This window comes from Pseudophryne corroboree, chromosome 6 (assembly GCF_028390025.1).
Source record: "Pseudophryne corroboree isolate aPseCor3 chromosome 6, aPseCor3.hap2, whole genome shotgun sequence".
Taxonomy (NCBI): Eukaryota; Metazoa; Chordata; class Amphibia; order Anura; family Myobatrachidae; genus Pseudophryne; species Pseudophryne corroboree.
In genome coordinates this window covers 668,573,039-668,593,431 of record NC_086449.1, presented here as the reverse complement: position 1 = coordinate 668,593,431, position 20,393 = coordinate 668,573,039, and the positions used below count along the sequence as shown (strand labels likewise).

The following is a 20,393-nucleotide window of genomic DNA, read 5'->3' as shown; positions in this document are numbered from 1 at the left end:
CCTTTTATATATTTGGGACCTCCTCACTAGGAAATAACGGTCCCCTCAATTTAAATTCCTAACTGTCTTCACAAAAAATTAATCAGACCCAAGCTATCATTTAAGCCTCCCGGTTTCAAGGTGTTTAACCTATGAATCCACCTGGACTCCAATCTCAATAACTGTTGTCCTCGATTGCCACCTCTAGGCAATTCCGGCACATGATCAATGATCCTGTGCTTGAATGTTGCCATACCATGCCTATTTTCCAAAAAATGCCTGGCCACTGGCTGATCCCCACTGCCCGTGGCCAGAGCATTGTGGATTGCCTGCCTATGTTGTGGCATCCTTGTCTTAAACTGGCACTCAGTTTTGCCAATGTAATAATGCCTGCATGGGCATATAATGGCAGAGGTGACCATGGGCCATAACTTTCGCACCTTCTTTTTGATGCCCTCGCTCCTAGTCATTCCATGGATAAATGAGTTCTCAACTAGGAGCGAGGGCATCAAAAAGAAGGTGCGAAAGTTATGGCCCATGGTCACCTCTGACCCAGATTTAAAGATTTTTCAGGACAAAAGATTGATGCCAAGTCACAGGAGACTTAGAAATATCAGGGACATTGTTGTTAAAACGGACATGTCCAAATTAAAAGCAACCCCGGCAAAGAATTTTTTATCACGTAAGAATGGATTCTACAAGTGCACAGGTTGCACCACGTGTTCACACATGTCACCTGGAGACAATATTGTCCACCCATATACAGGGAAGAAATTCCCGATCAGGTGGCCGTTAACATGTAGCACCAAATTCGTGGTATATGCCATTATATGCCCATGCGGGCGTTATTACATTGGCAAAACTGAGTGCCAGTTTAAGACAAGGATGGCACAACATAGGCAGGCAATCCGCAATGCTCTGGCCACGGGCAGTGGGGATCAGCCAGTGGCCAGGCATTTTTTGGAAAATAGGCATGGTATGGCAACATTCAAGCACAGGATCATTGATCATGTGCCGGAATTGCCTAGAGGTGGCAATCGAGGACAACAGTTATTGAGATTGGAGTCCAGATGGATTCATAGGTTAAACACCTTGAAACCGGGAGGCTTAAATGATAGCTTGGGTCTGATTAATTTTTTGTGAAGACATGTAGGAATTTAAATTGAGGGGACCGTTATTTCCTAGTGAGGAGGTCCCAAATATATAAAAGGTGGGATACATAAAAATTGTATACACAAATGGAGAGAGTGGAGTGACAAATGGAGAGAGAACAAGGCAGTGTAGCAGCCAAAAAGAACATCTAACATGTAGTAAAACGTCAAATGCATTACGGTTTGAGACACGTTAATATAGATGTGGATTTTTGCACAATTGAATATAACATATGAGTTAATACTCATCCTGTCATCAATTAATTATTTTTTGATGTATGGGTCTTAAATACCAGGAATTTATCCACAGGTGGTAGTAAATGGGTAAATGTGAACACATTGATTAATATCTAGATGAATTGTATTTTTATCTATTGTAAGTTTTAAATGTATATTTTTTAAATGTATGTTTTAAACATATATTTTAGTTTAATTGAACACAACAGGGCAGGTAGCTGATAACTGCTTTAGTTTTATCTATGTATAAGAAGCACGATTTTATTGTGATTATATAGAGTGGATGTTTAAGTGTTCACTTTTCTCTCCCCCCCCCCAGCGTTGCCATGGTTACGCGGCCCACGGAGCAACGATACGTCACTTCCGTCTTAGGGGTGACACACAGAATACCGGACAGGAAGTGTGGCTGGCGTGGCTGCGGCGGACGCTGGCGGGGTGATCAGAAAGAGGAGGGGGGTAAGTGTGTATTTATTGTTCACTGTTGTCACTGTGTGTATGTCCTGAAGACGGGGAGATGGTCCCTGAAACGTTGAGCTCACGAATATAGTTTTTCACTGACTTCAAAGTCTCTGAGTGCCGCCTCTGATTTCTGCTATTGGTGTATATATATATATATATATATATATATAAAATGTAATTCTGTGGGTGAATCAATAGAAAAATGGAATGCTGTAAAAAAAGGGCCACTGTGGTGACGTATGGAGAAGCACCATGCTGTTGTTATAACAACTCCAGAGCCCACCAACTACCTGTAATGTGAAGAGCAATGATGTACCAAACTGCCTAGAGAGCCAGTTAAATAATACGCATACACAGGAACATGGTAAGTATGGAGGCAGAATGGAATAGTGGCAAGAAAGAGCGGGTGTGAACGTGGGGGGTGGAGTGAAGCTTGGCCTTCTGTCACCTAAAGCAAAAGACTCATCTCAGCGTCCCCTCCCTGATAGTGCTCAAGCAACCTCTATCTAAATGACCGCCATACAATACATAAAGAATATAATGCAGAGAACATCACAGGGATGGCCAAATTATACAGAGAGCATCAGTGACCTCCATGTAATGTAGAGAGCATTATAGGGACAACCATATAATGACCAAGTAACTGCCACTCAATACAAAGAGCACTGCAATGAATACCATATGATACATAACACACCAATGACCACTATTAAATGCACAGAACATTGCAGCCACATACATTGGCCCTTGGAAAGGCATATATATATATATATATATATATATATAAAAGAGGGGTAGGGGTGCTAGCGACCAACAATGTCTACAAATGAAGGATATAAATATGAAGAATATAAGGATACGTATTTATATAAAAAAACAGGTAAGATATTTATTTATACGATAGAAGGTATTTATAAAAATTTTTTTTTTTTTTAAAAACAGTATGTAAAAAGGCGGGCATAGACAATTAAGACATGAAGTATTACTAAAAAACACATAAAAACAAAGCTGGAAACATATACAATATTTAAAAAGCGTAAAAATTCATAAGATAAGAGAATAATGCTTATCTTAAAATGGAGAGTCAATTGAGGTACGCCAACGTGTTTTGTCCATCAGACTTCATCAAGGGGCCCTTGATGAAGTCTGATGGACGAAACGCGTCCATCAAGTTGGAAAATAATCATTACTAACCACTGAAAATAGCTACAGGTATATTGATGTGCGCAAAAGGCCATGGTAAATTTGGCATAGTTTGGCATATAAAGGACCTGAGCGAAGTGGCAACACGATAATTTTTGTACTATTATTTGTTTTTATGAATGCTGTTAATAGTACATTTAATTGTTCATGTAAACATCACTAATAAAGTTAAATATTTTTTACATTCTTTTTTAGGCATGATTACAGCTATTGGCTTATCTAATTTGCAATTTGTTGATATGAACTCATCAAGAAATCTGTTTGTTTTGGGATTTTCCCTATTTTTCGGATTAGTCCTCCCAAACTTTTTAGACTCACATCCTAATTATATTAAGACAGGTAAGTCAAACTATTTATTTATTTATTTATTTGTTAAATAAAATAAAAAACCTATATAGTCACTGAATACAATAGCTGTATATTTTAATTGGGAGATTTTAGTTATTTTTAAACACCATGAAAAAACAGGATTTTGGTACTTACTGGTAAATCCATTTTTCCGATTCCACAGGGGACACTGGAGGCTTATGACAGTGGGGGTATAGATGGGTTGATAAGTGGAGCCAGCACTTTAAATTTATAAGTGTGACTGGCACCTCCCCACTCTATGCAGACCAGTTAGAGAAATTGAGCCGAAGGAGAGAACAGAGCTTAGAGAAGCAGGTTAAACGTTTGAAATAGAATACGGAAATTGTATAACAATCTTTACAACAGATGCAGTCACAACCAAACATCAAACATACAATGGCAGGAAAACCTAGCGCAGGGCGGGCATCCACTGTCCCCTGTGCCGAGAAATGAATTTAACGGTAAGTACCAACATCCTGTTTTCTCCTTCATCCATTAGGGGACACTGGAGGCTTATGACAGTAAAGACGTCCCAGAACACCCTTCACGGGCAGGAGAGCGCTGAGACACCTGCAACACAGAGCAGCGAAATTGAAATTCAGGGGCCACAAAGGTATCAGATCAGTAAAATCTGACAAAAGTATTTTGTCCAGCCCAGGTAGCTGCACGATACAGTTGTGTGGCTGAAACCCATAAGGGTCCCACCAAACATGTGGAGTGTGCAGAAGTTGATGCCAGTGGAGTTCGAGAAGATGCCAGATAGGCTTGTTGAATAGTGAGGTGAATTCATCGAGTCAAAGTCTGCTTTGAAGCAAGCCACATTGGCTTAGCTGGATCATAGAGGATGAAGAGAGCATCTGATTTCCTCAGTTGTGCCGTCCTGCTCACATAGATATGCAATTCTCTTACCTCATCCAAATAGTGATAAGGATGGAGAGTCCTCTGAAAAAACAGGTACCACAATAGGCTGGTTAATGTGGAAAGAAGAAACCACTTTGGGCAGAAAATCCTGCTTTGTGCAGAGTTGCGCTCAATCCTTATGGAAGACTAGATAAGGAGAGCAACACGACAACACTCCCAGTTCCAAAATGATTGTGATAATAGTATGGGGCGCTCCTATAAAGTGACTAACTCTCAATTTGGTCAAATAACAAAGCAAACAGTGTCATATTAAACAAAGACAAAATATGAACATATTATCAGCAATATACGTTCCTGAGGACGACTTCTATCTTCAGCATGTAATGGGTTAATCTGCTTGTATTCTGTACTGTATCCCTCTCTGGTTGTGCTCCCACACAAGATAACCATAAAATAGAGGAATGAGGAGAGGATCGTGCAAAACGTTATTTAATTAAAACACAAAACACAAACATATACAAAACTCCTTAAAAAATCCTGTTAGACTCAAACAGACACATGTGGTGCAGAAAATAATCCCAGTAGTGACCCAGATCTTGTAATTACCGGACGGTTAGAGAACCAAGCCAGTTCTCAAAACACGTGGATGATACAAAGTTCCAGATAGCCTCCTGGGTAATCAGCTCTCTGGACCCAATAGTCACTCCACTGGATACCACCTGGGCAATCTCCTGCACCGCACCAATGCGTTTCAGGCCTGATTCAGGCCCTCTTTCAAGGTAAGCCTTTTAGCTAAAGCCAAAAACGGTGGTCCTTCTGACCACTGTCTTCCAGGAGAGAAACTTTAAGCTAGCCTTTTCCAAAGGTTCGAAAAAGGATGACTGGAGGAAAGACAGTACCAGGTTAAGGCCAAAGGTGCAGTGGGAGGAACAAAGGAAGGCTGTTGTCTAACCACACCCTGGAGAAAAGTCTGCACTTTCTGAATTAAGGCTAGGCATCGCTGGAAAAAAAGGAGAGAGCAAAGATCTGCACTTTCAAAGACCGTAGCCTTAATGCAGTTGAGAACCTTGCCTGAAAAAAAATCAGTAGTTAGGACAACAGGAATGATGTGGTAGGAAACTACTTATTGTCACACCACACCACAATAATAGTCCGCTGAAGTCACTTGCTTTTGAGCACAAAGCGTAGTCGGAATCACAGATTTGGGAATACCCCTCTTTCTCAACAATGCAGTTTCAACAGCCATGCCATAAAGCAGATGCTGTAAGTCTGTTTAGACAAACTATCCCTGTTGGAAACGGTCCTCCAAGAGAGGCAGTGGCCAAGGGTCATCTATTAGAAGAAGCCGCAGGTCTAAGTACCATGCTCTGTGAGGCCAGTCCAGAGCTATGAGGATGACTGTGGCATGTTCGCACTTAATGCACTTGAAGACTCGAGGTAGAAGAGGAAACGATGGGAATAGGTAAATGAGCTTAAACATCCAAGGAGTAATTAAGGTATCCACTCCTCCGCTTCTGGGTCCTGAGTTCTTTAGCAGTATAGAGGGAGGTGATCGTTTTACCTGGACGCCATGAGGTCTGTTTGAGGCTTGCCCAATGACAGACCTGCTGCGTGTGGATGTACTGCCCATTCTCCCAATGAAGATCCTGGCGACTTAGGTAATCCACTTCCCAATTGTCTACTTTGGGAATGAAGATTGCTAAAATCATTGTGGCATACTTTTCGGCCAAGAGGAGAACGCAACTTACTTTCCACATGTCAGTTTATGTATGCCACCACCGTGGCATTGTCTGACTGGACTTGAATTGCCTGACCTCAGAGTAGAGTAAAAGACATTCGCTTCTAATTGTATACTGCCTGGAGCTCAAGAATGTTGATTTGCAGGGATGACTCGTGAGGAGACCACCAACTCCGGATGTGACTGTTTATTGTCACTGCACCCCAACCTCTGAAAATGTAATCCGTTATTAGGAGAACCCATTTCCATATGACAATTTGACACCCTTCTAGGAGGTTAAAGGTCTGCATCCACAAGAGGAGTGAGACTCACATTCTGGGTGTTAAGCAAACTAGGCAATGTAGCTGTAAGTGTGACCGCATCCACTGGGAGAGGGGATCCAGTTGAAAGGTTGTGAATGAAAATGACCGTACTGGATGGCTTCAAATGTAGCCATCATCTTGCCCAGCAAGTGGATACAAAGGTTACAGAGGCTCATTGTGGTTGGAGAACTAGCCAAACCAGCTCCTGTGTTGCCAGAGCTTTGTCCAGTGGAAGGAAAACCTGCTGAAGCACCGTATCAAAGATCATCCCTAGGAAGTGTAATCTCTGAATAGGTTCCAGGTATGATTTCGGGAAATTGATGATCCATCTATGCTCTATCAGGACCTGATTCTTTAAGGCAATGTCCTGTAATAGGCTCTCCCTCGACTGAACCTTTATTTGGAGATCACCCAGGTAAGGAATGATGGTCACCCCTGTCACACAGAGAAGCGTCATTATCACTGCCATCACCTTTGTGAACACTCGTGGTTGCAGATCATAGGCTGAATGGGAGGGCCTGGAACTGGTAGTGAGAGTCCCTTATTACAAATCTGAGGTATGCCTCATGTGGTTCCCAGATTGGAATGTGGAGATAGCCTCCTGATGACCCGGAGCTGATGCAGATCTACCTCTAACTCTGGTACCCCTAGAGGTAAAAGAGGAGCCTCTGGCTCTACCTCTAAACTTGGAGGGTGCACAAAAGAAATTAAAAGATTGCCCAGAGTATGACTTTCTGGGAGATGGAGACAAATAAGTGGATTTCCCACCTGTAGCTTGAGAGATCCACTTATCCAGTTCAGGGTCGAATAAGATATATCACCTGAAAAAGGAAGAGCCTCTACCACTTTCTAGGATTCTGTGTCTGCTAGCTACTGACAAAGCCATAAGGCTCTACGGGCTGAGATCGCCAAAGCAGAAATATGAGAACCAAGCATGCCCACGTCTCTGGAAGCATCTTCGAAGTACACAGCAAATTTGCATATATGCTTCACTAAAGTGTGAAGCTTTGCTCGTGAGAAATCATCTTGTGACCCTGTTGATAGATGTTCAGCCCGGTTCTCTTTGGCCTTGTTAATCCAGGAGCCAATAAGAGCAGGGCAAAGAACTATCCCTGCTGCTGTGCAGATAGACTTCAGGGTAGTTTCCAATTAATAATCTGATGGTTGCTTCAGGGAAATAGCACCCACAACTGGTATTACAGGTTGAGTATCCCTTATCCAAACTGTATTGTTTTCTTCGACAGACGGGACACGGAAGGATCCACGGCTGAAGAGGTCTCCCACTGTACTCTGCTATCTGTGTGAAAAGGTTAAGAGGCAAGGAGATGCTTTAAAACCTGACATTTTTTATCAGAATGATTCCAAGCTAAAACTAATTGGTTATCTAATTCCTGTGAGACTGAGAATGTAACCGAAGATCTTTGTTTTTTTACTAAAAGAGGAAGGCTGTCAATGTCTCTGGTCCTTTAACACCTGGCACACAGCCGAAATAAGTGCCTCTTTAAATTAAAAAACTGCAGGAGAAAGCCCAGAAAGTGATTTCCCTCTGGCACATTTTTAAAACTGATCTGGAGGTGAGGTGTAGATGAGGAGTAGCCAGTCACACTTATAAATTTAAAGTGCCAGCGCCACTTATTCACCAGTCTATACCCCCACTGTCTTAAGCCTACAGTGTCCCCTAGTGGATAAAGGATAAAAAGGAAATATTGCATTTTATTAATTTTTGATATTCAGTAACTTCAAACATTATTCAGTTGTCATTTTTGTGCTGTCATTGAAGCTACCAAGTACATAATCTGATGGTCTGGGTGGATGTCTATATTAACATTTAAAATACAGATGTATATTTACTTAGCTTTGCTGAAAGACCCCTTTGTCACACACCATGTTGATAGATAACCTGACATGTCACGCATCAGGTATTTGGCCATTCTACAGACTGCAATTCATAGTGAAACCCAAGTGCAACCAGTGTATTGCTGGGATGCGGTCAAGATCCCACCGGACTAAATCCCAGCTGTCGGAATACCGACACTGGAATCCCGACCGGCCCAATCCCAACATATTCTCCCTCCGAGGGTGTCCACGACACACATTGAGGGAGAATAAATTAGTGTGCCCGCAGCGTGGCAAGCGCAGCGAGCTCGCAAGGGGCTGCGTTCCGCTCGCCACCCCTGTCGGGATTGTGCTGGACGGTATTCCGACTGCCGGGATCCCGTCCAGCGGGATTTTGTACTGATCCCGTATTGCTAGTAATCTCAAATATAAAGTGGGATGTTATGTCCGAGTTTGCCGGAGGTTTTGGATGCCGTCCAAACACGGACATTTTTTAAAGGGGCATTCATTTACAAGGCATGGTTTTGCCTTGTAAATGATATATAAAAAAACATCAGAGTTCAGCTGGCATCTCGCACATCCAGCAAACTCGGACCCCATTACATCCCGCCGATGAACTTCATGTTATGGTTCACCTGTATTACTAGGTGAGCTCTTATAACCACACTACAGAGGTCTCCACCTGTAACAGCTGCCCTTTTACCGTAGAGAAATATTTTCTCACCAGTACTGGGATGCCGCTAGGACTTAACTCAAGATAGTAAGAGCTTACACTGGTAACTGAGTGACCCCTTAGTACCCCTTACATTGGTTTTATAGCTGAAAAAGGAGGACAGCACTATAAATCCTAAGAACCATGGTGCCAATTCCATGTGCATTTTGAGATGTTGATAACAGATTAATTATACCACTGCTGTATGACTGCAAGTCCAAGCAAGTCTTGACAGCCATTGACTAATTTGTGATCACCAATATTTCCCCACTGTAATGGCTGAGTGGGGAAGGGATATGTTTGTCCATGTATTGGAAAATCTCTTTCACTAGAAAATTAAATCAGTTCTCTGTAACTAGCTTTGTGGCCCTTAAATCCACCCTTAAACTATCTATAGAACATTGTTTTCCCATAAGATTGGTTTAAAAAAAATATTTCATATTGATGAAATCTTCAGCTCTTTCCTGACCTTTTTAAAAATACAGTAGTAACCGCCGAGTCTCGTCCAAATGTGTTTCATTTGTTTCACTTATACCCACTATATCTAAATCATATTTTCCAAATTTTTAAGTTCTATTTCCCCTATTTTGTTTGCAATATCAATTTTTTTTAGCAAGTTGAATTTTTTAACACCTGCTTGTCATCTCTGTTAGTCCCACTTCAAACTTCCACTTAGTTCTCTTCACTAAGTCGCATCTTTCGCTATTGATAACATTACTCCTGTTGCTCATGGCAAGGGGACGATATTACCATGGTAACATATTGTAAGATTGATGTATCAACTCAAGCAGTGACAAGTATGGAAAAGTGGACCTGTGGAGAAGTTGCCCATAGCAATAAAATGATATATAGAAGCTGCTGGTTGCTAAGAGAAACAGTCCACTGCTTGATACATCAACTGCTAAGGTACTACAGTATAACTCTGCATTAAATTCTGAGATTATCTTAAGCACAATGATGATGCTGAATATCTCTGACTCTGCTGTTGTCCATCTCCTATTGCATTAAAACCTAGGTTACATTAGTACTAGTAGTGATGTGCACCGGACATTTTTCGGGTTTTGTGTTTTGGTTTTGAATAGAGATGAGCGCCTGAAATTTTTCGGGTTTTGTGTTTTGGTTTTGGGTTCGGTTCCGCGGCCGTGTTTTGGGTTCGAACGCGTTTTGGCAAAACCTCACCGAATTATTTTTGTCGGATTCGGGTGTGTTTTGGATTCGGGTGTTTTTTTCCAAAAACACTAAAAAACAGCTTAAATCATAGAATTTGGGGGTAATTTTGATCCCAAAGTATTATTAACCTCAAAAACCATAATTTACACTCATTTTCAGTCTATTCTGAATACCTCACACCTCACAATATTATTTTTAGTCCTAAAATTTGCACCGAGGTCGCTGTGTGAGTAAGATAAGCGACCCTAGTGGCCGACACAAACACCGGGCCCATCTAGGAGTGGCACTGCAGTGTCACGCAGGATGTCCCTTCCAAAAAACCCTCCCCAAACAGCACATGACGCAAAGAAAAAAAGAGGCGCAATGAGGTAGCTGTGTGAGTAAGATTAGCGACCCTAGTGGCCGACACAAACACCGGGCCCATCTAGGAGTGGCACTGCAGTGTCACGCAGGATGGCCCTTCCAAAAAACCCTCCCCAAACAGCACATGACGCAAAGAAAAAAAGAGGCGCAATGAGGTAGCTGACTGTGTGAGTAAGATTAGCGACCCTAGTGGCCGACACAAACACCGGGCACATCTAGGAGTGGCACTGCAGTGTCACGCAGGATGTCCCTTCCAAAAAACCCTCCCCAAACAGCACATGACGCAAAGAAAAAAAGAGGCGCAATGAGGTAGCTGTGTGAGTAAGATTAGCGACCCTAGTGGCCGACACAAACACCGGGCACATCTAGGAGTGGCACTGCAGTGTCACGCAGGATGTCCCTTCCAAAAAACCCTCCCCAAACAGCACATGACGCAAAGAAAAAAAGAGGCGCAATGAGGTAGCTGTGTGAGTAAGATTAGCGACCCTAGTGGCCGACACAAACACCGGGCCCATCTAGGAGTGGCACTGCAGTGTCACGCAGGATGTCCCTTCCAAAAAACCCTCCCCAATCAGCACATGATGCAAAGAAAAAGAAAAGAAAAAAGAGGTGCAAGATGGAATTATCCTTGGGCCCTCCCACCCACCCTTATGTTGTATAAACAAAACAGGACATGCACACTTTAACCAACCCATCATTTCAGTGACAGGGTCTGCCACACGACTGTGACTGATATGACGGGTTGGTTTGGACCCCCCCCCAAAAAAGAAGCAATTAATCTCTCCTTGCACAAACTGGCTCTACAGAGGCAAGATGTCCACCTCATCTTCACCCTCCGATATATCACCGTGTACATCCCCCTCCTCACAGATTATCAATTCGTCCCCACTGGAATCCACCATCTCAGCTCCCTGTGTACTTTGTGGAGGCAATTGCTGCTGGTCAATGTCTCCGCGGAGGAATTGATTATAATTCATTTTAATGAACATCATCTTCTCCACATTTTCTGGATGTAACCTCGTACGCCGATTGCTGACAAGGTGAGCGGCGGCACTAAACACTCTTTCGGAGTACACACTTGTGGGAGGGCAACTTAGGTAGAATAAAGCCAGTTTGTGCAAGGGCCTCCAAATTGCCTCTTTTTCCTGCCAGTATAAGTACGGACTGTGTGACGTGCCTACTTGGATGCGGTCACTCATATAATCCTCCACCACTCTATCAATGTTGAGAGAATCATATGCAGTGACAGTAGACGACATGTCCGTAATCGTTGTCAGGTCCTTCAGTCCGGACCAGATGTCAGCATCAGCAGTCGCTCCAGACTGCCCTGCATCACCGCCAGCGGGTGGGCTCGGAATTCTGAGCCTTTTCCTCGCACCCCCAGTTGCGGGAGAATGTGAAGGAGGAGATGTTGACAGGTCGCGTTCCGCTTGACTTGACAATTTTGTCACCAGCAGGTCTTTCAACCCCAGCAGACCTGTGTCTGCCGGAAAGAGAGATCCAAGGTAGGCTTTAAATCTAGGATCGAGCACGGTGGCCAAAATGTAGTGCTCTGATTTCAACAGATTGACCACCCGTGAATCCTTGTTAAGCGAATTAAGGGCTGCATCCACAAGTCCCACATGCCTAGCGGAATCGCTCCGTGTTAGCTCCTCCTTCAATGCCTCCAGCTTCTTCTGCAAAAGCCTGATGAGGGGAATGACCTGACTCAGGCTGGCAGTGTCTGAACTGACTTCACGTGTGGCAAGTTCAAAGGGCATCAGAACCTTGCACAACGTTGAAATCATTCTCCACTGCACTTGAGACAGGTGCATTCCACCTACTATATCGTGCTCAATTGTATAGGCTTGAATGGCCTTTTGCTGCTCCTCCAACCTCTGAAGCATATAGAGGGTTGAATTCCACCTCGTTACCACTTCTTGCTTCAGATGATGGCAGGGCAGGTTCAGTAGTTTTTGGTGGTGCTCCAGTTTTCTGTACGTGGTGCCTGTACGCCGAAAGTGTCCCGCAATTCTTCTGGCCACCGACAGCATCTCTTGCACGCCCCTGTCGTTTTTTAAAAAATTCTGCACCACCAAATTCAAGGTATGTGCAAAACATGGGACGTGCTGGAATTGGCCCAGATTTAATGCACACACAATATTGCTGGCGTTGTCCGATGCCACAAATCCACAGGAGAGTCCAATTGGGGTAAGCCATTCCGCGATGATCTTCCTCAGTTGCCGTAAGAGGTTTTCAGCTGTGTGCGTATTCTGGAAACCGGTGATACAAAGCGTAGCCTGCCTAGGAAAGAGTTGGCGTTTGCGAGATGCTGCTACTGGTGCCGCCGCTGCTGTTCTTGCGGCGGGAGTCCATAAATCTACCCAGTGGGCTGTCACAGTCATATAGTCCTGACCCTGCCCTGCTCCACTTGTCCACATGTCCGTGGTTAAGTGGACATTGGGTACAGCTGCATTTTTTAGGACACTGGTGACTCTTTTTCTGAGGTCTGTGTACATTTTCGGTATCGCCTGCCTAGAGAAATGGAACCTAGATGGTATTTGGTACCGGGGACACAGTACCTCCAACAAGTCTCTAGTTGGCTCTGCAGTAATGATGGATACCGGAACCACGTTTCTCACCACCCAGGATGCCAAGGCCTCAGTTATCCGCTTTGCAGTAGGATGACTGCTGTGATATTTCATCTTCCTCGCAAAGGATTGTTGAACAGTCAATTGCTTACTGGAAGTAGTACAAGTGGGCTTACGACTTCCCCTCTGGGATGACCATCGACTCCCAGCGGCAACAACAGCAGCGCCAGCAGCAGTAGGCGTTACACGCAAGGATGCATCGGAGGAATCCCAGGCAGGAGAGGACTCGTCAGACTTGCCAGTGACATGGCCTGCAGGACTATTGGCATTCCTGGGGAAGGAGGAAATTGACACTGAGGGAGTTGGTGGGGTGGTTTGCGTGAGCTTGGTTACAAGAGGAAGGGATTTACTGGTCAGTGGACTGCTTCCGCTGTCACCCAAAGTTTTTGAACTTGTCACTGACTTATTATGAATGCGCTGCAGGTGACGTATAAGGGAGGATGTTCCGAGGTGGTTAACGTCCTTACCCCTACTTATTACAGCTTGACAAAGGGAACACACGGCTTGACACCTGTTGTCCGCATTTCTGGTGAAATATCTCCACACCGAAGAGCTGATTTTTTTGGTATTTTCACCTGGCATGTCAACGGCCATATTCCTCCCACGGACAACAGGTGTCTCCCCGGGTGCCTGACTTAAACAAACCACCTCACCATCAGAATCCTCCTGGTCAATTTCCTCCCCAGCGCCAGCAACACCCATATCCTCCTCATCCTGGTGTACTTCAACACTGACATCTTCAATCTGACTATCAGGAACTGGACTGCGGGTGCTCCTTCCAGCACTTGCAGGGGGCGTGCAAATGGTGGAAGGCGCATGCTCTTCACGTCCAGTGTTGGGAAGGTCAGGCATCGCAACCGACACAATTGGACTCTCCTTGTGGATTTGGGATTTCAAAGAACGCACAGTTCTTTGCGGTGCTTTTGCCAGCTTGAGTCTTTTCAGTTTTCTAGCGAGAGGCTGAGTGCTTCCATCCTCATGTGAAGCTGAACCACTAGCCATGAACATAGGCCAGGGCCTCAGCCGTTCCTTGCCACTCCGTGTGGTAAATGGCATATTGGCAAGTTTACGCTTCTCCTCCGACAATTTTATTTTAGGTTTTGGAGTCCTTTTTTTTCTGATATTTGGTGTTTTGGATTTGACATGCTCTGTACTATGACATTGGGCATCGGCCTTGGCAGACGACGTTGCTGGCATTTCATCGTCTCGGCCATGACTAGTGGCAGCAGCTTCAGCACGAGGTGGAAGTGGATCTTGATCTTTCCCTAATTTTGGAACCTCAACTTTTTTGTTCTCCATATTTTATAGGCAGAACTAAAAGGCACCTCAGGTAAACAATAGAGATGAGCGCCTGAAATTTTTCGGGTTTTGTGTTTTGGTTTTGGGTTCGGTTCCGCGGCCGTGTTTTGGGTTCGAACGCGTTTTGGCAAAACCTCACCGAATTTTTTTTGTCGGATTCGGGTGTGTTTTGGATTCGGGTGTTTTTTTCCAAAAACACTAAAAAACAGCTTAAATCATAGAATTTGGGGGTCATTTTGATCCCAAAGTATTATTAACCTCAAAAACCATAATTTACACTCATTTTCAGTCTATTCTGAATACCTCACACCTCACAATATTATTTTTAGTCCTAAAATTTGCACCGAGGTCGCTGTGTGAGTAAGATAAGCGACCCTAGTGGCCGACACAAACACCGGGCCCATCTTGGAGTGGCACTGCAGTGTCACGCAGGATGGCCCTTCCAAAAAACCCTCCCCAAACAGCACATGACGCAAAGAAAAAAAGAGGCGCAATGAGGTAGCTGTGTGAGTAAGATTAGCGACCCTAGTGGCCGACACAAACACCGGGCCCATCTAGGAGTGGCACTGCAGTGTCACGCAGGATGTCCTTTCCAAAAAACCCTCCCCAAACAGCACATGACGCAAAGAAAAAAAGAGGCTTTTTACTGATATTTGGTGTTTTGGATTTGACATGCTCTGTACTATGACATTGGGCATCGGCCTTGGCAGACGACGTTGCTGGCATTTCATCGTCTCGGCCATGACTAGTGGCAGCAGCTTCAGCACGAGGTGGAAGTGGATCTTGATCTTTCCCTAATTTTGGAACCTCAACATTTTTGTTCTCCATATTTTAATAGGCACAACTAAAAGGCACCTCAGGTAAACAATGGAGATGGATGGATTGGATACTAGTATACAATTATGGACGGGCTGCCGAGTGCCGACACAGAGGTAGCCACAGCCGTGAACTACCGCACTGTACTGTGTCTGCTGCTAATATATAGACTGGTTGATAAAGAGATAGTATACTCGTAACTAGTATGTATGTATAAAGAAAGAAAAAAAAACCACGGTTAGGTGGTATATACAATTATGGACGGGCTGCCGAGTGCCGACACAGAGGTAGCCACAGCCGTGAACTACCGCACTGTACACTGGTTGATAAAGAGATAGTAGTATACTCGTAACAACTAGTATGACACTATGACGACGGTATAAAGAATGAAAAAAAAACCACGGTTAGGTGGTATATATTATAATAATAATACAATTATGGATGGACGGACTGCCTGCCGACTGCCGACACAGAGGTAGCCACAGCCGTGAACTACCGCACTGTACACTGGTTGATAAAGAGATAGTAGTATACTCGTAACAACTAGTATGACACTATGACGACGGTATAAAGAATGAAAAAAAAACCACGGTTAGGTGGTATATATTATAATAATAATACAATTATGGATGGACGGACTGCCTGCCGACTGCCGACACAGAGGTAGCCACAGCCGTGAACTACCGCACTGTACACTGGTTGATAAAGAGATAGTAGTATACTCGTAACAATTAGGATGACACTATGACGGTATAAAGAATGAAAAAAAAACCACGGTTAGGTGGTAGGTATATAATAATAAATAATACAATTCTGGTCGGACGGACTGCCTGCCGTGTGCCGACACAGAGGTAGCCACAGCCGTGAACTACCGCACTGTACACTGGTTGATAAAGAGATAGTAGTATACTCGTAACAATTAGGATGACACTATGACGGTATAAAGAATGAAAAAAAAACCACGGTTAGGTGGTAGGTATATAATAATAAATAATACAATTCTGGTCGGACGGACTGCCTGCCGTGTGCCGACACAGAGGTAGCCACAGCCGTGAACTACCGCACTGTACACTGGTTGATAAAGAGATAGTAGTATACTCGTAACAATTAGGATGACACTATGACGGTATAAAGAATGAAAAAAAAACCACGGTTAGGTGGTAGGTATATAATAATAAATAATACAATTCTGGTCGGACGGACTGCCTGCCGTGTGCCGACACAGAGGTAGCCACAGCCGTGAACTACCGCACTGTACACTGGTTGATAAAGAGATAGTAGTATACTCGTAACAATTAGGATGACACTATGACGGTATAAAGAATGAAAAAAAAACCATGGTTAGGTGGTAGGTATATAATAATAAATAATACAATTCTGGTCGGACGGACTGCCTGCCGTGTGCCGACACAGAGGTAGCCACAGCCGTGAACTACCGCACTGTACACTGGTTGATAAAGAGATAGTAGTATACTCGTAACAATTAGGATGACACTATGACGGTATAAAGAATGAAAAAAAAACCACGGTTAGGTGGTAGGTATATAATAATAAATAATACAATTCTGGTCGGACGGACTGCCTGCCGTGTGCCGACACAGAGGTAGCCACAGCCGTGAACTACCGCACTGTACACTGGTTGATAAAGAGATAGTAGTATACTCGTAACAATTAGGATGACACTATGACGGTATAAAGAATGAAAAAAAAACCACGGTTAGGTGGTAGGTATATAATAATAAATAATACAATTCTGGTCGGACGGACTGCCTGCCGTGTGCCGACACAGAGGTAGCCACAGCCGTGAACTACCGCACTGTACTGTGTCTGCTGCTAATATAGACTGGTTGATATTTAAAGAGATATTAGTAGTATACAACAATACTATACTGGTGGTCAGGCACTGGTCACCACTCCTGCAGCAAAAGTGTGCACTGTTAATTAATATAATTGTACTCCTGGCTCCTGCTAACAACCTGCAGTGCTCCCCAGTCTCCCCCACAATTAATTATAAGCTTTTAATTTATACATTGATGACTGTGCAGCACACTGGGCTGAGCTGAGTGCACACAGACTGAGTCACACTGTGTGACTGACTGTGCTGTGTATCGTTTTTTTTTTCAGGCAGAGAACGGATATAGCAGAGAGAAGTGAACGGATATATTATATTAAATAAAAGTTAACTAGCAACTGCACTGGTCACTGACTGTGGTAAACTAACTCTGTCTGCGACTCTGCACAATCTCTCTCTATCTAATCTATCTATCTCTATTCTAATGGAGAGGACGCCAGACACGTCCTCTCCCTATCAATCTCAATGCACGAGTGAAAATGGCGGCGACGCGCGGCTCCTTATATAGAATCCGAGTCTCGCGATAGAATCCGAGCCTCGCGAGAATCCGACAGCGTCATGATGACGTTCGGGCGCGCTCGGGTTAACCGAGCAAGGCGGGAAGATCCGAGTCGCTCGGACCCGTGGAAAAAAAAGTGAAGTTCGTGCGGGTTCGGATTCAAAGAAACCGAACCCGCTCATCTCTAGTAAACAATGGAGATGGATGGATTGGATACTAGTATACAATTATGGACGGACTGCCACGGTTAGGTGGTATAAAAAAACCACGGTTAGGTGGTATATAATACAATTATGGATGGACGGACTGCCTGCCGAGTGCCGACACAGAGGTAGCCACAGCCGTGAACTACCGCACTGTACACTGGTTGATAAAGAGATAGTAGTATACTCGTAACAACTAGTATGACGACGGTATAAAGAATGAAAAAAAAACCACGGTTAGGTGGTATATATTATAATACAATTATGGTTGGACGGACTGCCTGCCGAGTGCCGACACAGAGGTAGCCACAGCCGTGAACTACCGCACTGTACACTGGTTGATAAAGAGATAGTAGTATACTCGTAACAACTAGTATGACGACGGTATAAAGAATGAAAAAAAAACCACGGTTAGGTGGTATATATTATAATACAATTATGGTTGGACGGACTGCCTGCCGAGTGCCGACACAGAGGTAGCCACAGCCGTGAACTACCGCACTGTACACTGGTTGATAAAGAGATAGTAGTATACTCGTAACAACTAGTATGACGACGGTATAAAGAATGAAAAAAAAACCACGGTTAGGTGGTATATATTATAATACAATTATGGATGGACGGACTGCCTGCCGAGTGCCGACACAGAGGTAGCCACAGCCGTGAACTACCGCACTGTACACTGGTTGATAAAGAGATAGTAGTATACTCGTAACAACTAGTATGACGACGGTATAAAGAATGAAAAAAAAACCACGGTTAGGTGGTATATATTATAATACAATTATGGTTGGACGGACTGCCTGCCGAGTGCCGACACAGAGGTAGCCACAGCCGTGAACTACCGCACTGTACACTGGTTGATAAAGAGATAGTAGTATACTCGTAACAACTAGTATGACGACGGTATAAAGAATGAAAAAAAAACCACGGTTAGGTGGTATATAATACAATTATGGTTGGACGGACTGCCTGCCGAGTGCCGACACAGAGGTAGCCACAGCCGTGAACTACCGCACTGTACACTGGTTGATAAAGAGATAGTAGTATACTCGTAACAACTAGTATGACGACGGTATAAAGAATGAAAAAAAAACCACGGTTAGGTGGTATATATTATAATACAATTATGGTTGGACGGACTGCCTGCCGAGTGCCGACACAGAGGTAGCCACAGCCGTGAACTACCGCACTGTACACTGGTTGATAAAGAGATAGTAGTATACTCGTAACAACTAGTATGACGACGGTATAAAGAATGAAAAAAAAACCACGGTTAGGTGGTATATATTATAATACAATTATGGATGGACGGACTGCCTGCCGAGTGCCGACACAGAGGTAGCCACAGCCGTGAACTACCGCACTGTACACTGGTTGATAAAGAGATAGTAGTATACTTGTAACAACTAGTATGACGACGGTATAAAGAATGAAAAAAAAACCACGGTTAGGTGGTATATAATACAATTATGGTTGGACGGACTGCCTGCCGAGTGCCGACACAGAGGTAGCCACAGCCGTGAACTACCGCACTGTACACTGGTTGATAAAGAGATAGTAGTATACTCGTAACAACTAGTATGACGACGGTATAAAGAATGAAAAAAAAACCACGGTTAGGTGGTATATATTATAATACAATTATGGATGGACGGACTGCCTGCCGAGTGCCGACACAGAGGTAGCCACAGCCGTGAACTACCGCACTGTACTGTGTCTGCTGCTAATATAGACTGGTTGATAAAGAGATAGTATACAATACTACTAATATACTGGTGGTCAGGCACTGGTCACCACTAGTCACACTGGCAGTGGCACTCCTGCAGCAAAAGTGTGCACTGTTTAATTTTAATATAATATTATTTATCATGTACTCCTGGCTCCTGCTATAACAACCTGCAGTGCTCCCCAGTCTCCCCCACAATTATAAGCTTTATATACAATACATTGATGTGCAGCACACTGGGCTGAGCAGTGCACACAGACTGAGTCACTGTGTGACTGTGTATCGTTTTTTTCAGGCAGAGAACGGATATATTAAATAAAACAAACAACTGCACTGTCTCTGGTGGTCACTGGTCACTGTGGTCGTCAGTCACTAAACTCTGTCTGCACTCTCTTCTAATCTACAGTATCACAGCAATCTCTCTCTCTCTCTCTCTCTTCTAAATCTAATCTAAATGGAGAGGACGCCAGCCACGTCCTCTCCCTATCAATCTCAATGCACGTGTGAAAATGGCGGCGACGCGCGGCTCCTTATATAGAATCCGAGTCTCGCGAGAATCCGACAGCGTCATGATGACGTTCGGGCGCGCTCGGGTTAACCGAGCAAGGCGGGAAGATCCGAGTCGCTCGGACCCGTGAAAAAAAAGTGAAGTTCGTGCGGGTTCGGATTCAAAGAAACCGAACCCGCTCATCTCTAGTTTTGAATTCGTTTCCTCGGCCGTGTTTTGGATTCGGACGCGTTTAGGCAAAACCTCCCTGAAAATTTTTTGTCGGATTCGGGTGTGTTTTGGATTAGTTTTTTTTTTTTACAAAAAACCCTCAAAAACAGCTTAAATCATAGAATTTGGGGGTCATTTTGATCCCATAGTATTATTAACATCAATAACCATAATTTCCACTCATTTCCAGTCTATTCTGAACACCTCACACCTCACAATATTATTTTTAGTCCTAAAATTTGCACCGAGGTCGCTGGATGGCTAAGCTAAGCGACCCAAGTGGCCGAC

The 20,393-nt window shown here is 43.9% G+C and overlaps 1 protein-coding gene across 4 annotated transcripts in view; it reads left to right on the top strand.

Annotated features, from left to right (window-relative positions):
- SLC23A1 (solute carrier family 23 member 1) overlaps window positions 1-20,393 on the top strand; it is an 894,224-nt gene that overhangs the window by 739,027 nt on the left and 134,804 nt on the right. For all 4 annotated transcript variants that reach the window (XM_063928249.1, XM_063928250.1, XM_063928251.1 and 1 more), the window contains exon 12: window positions 3,225-3,368. In XM_063928249.1, the coding sequence (XP_063784319.1) occupies window positions 3,225-3,368 (144 nt within the window). The remainder of the gene's footprint in view (window positions 1-3,224; window positions 3,369-20,393) is intronic.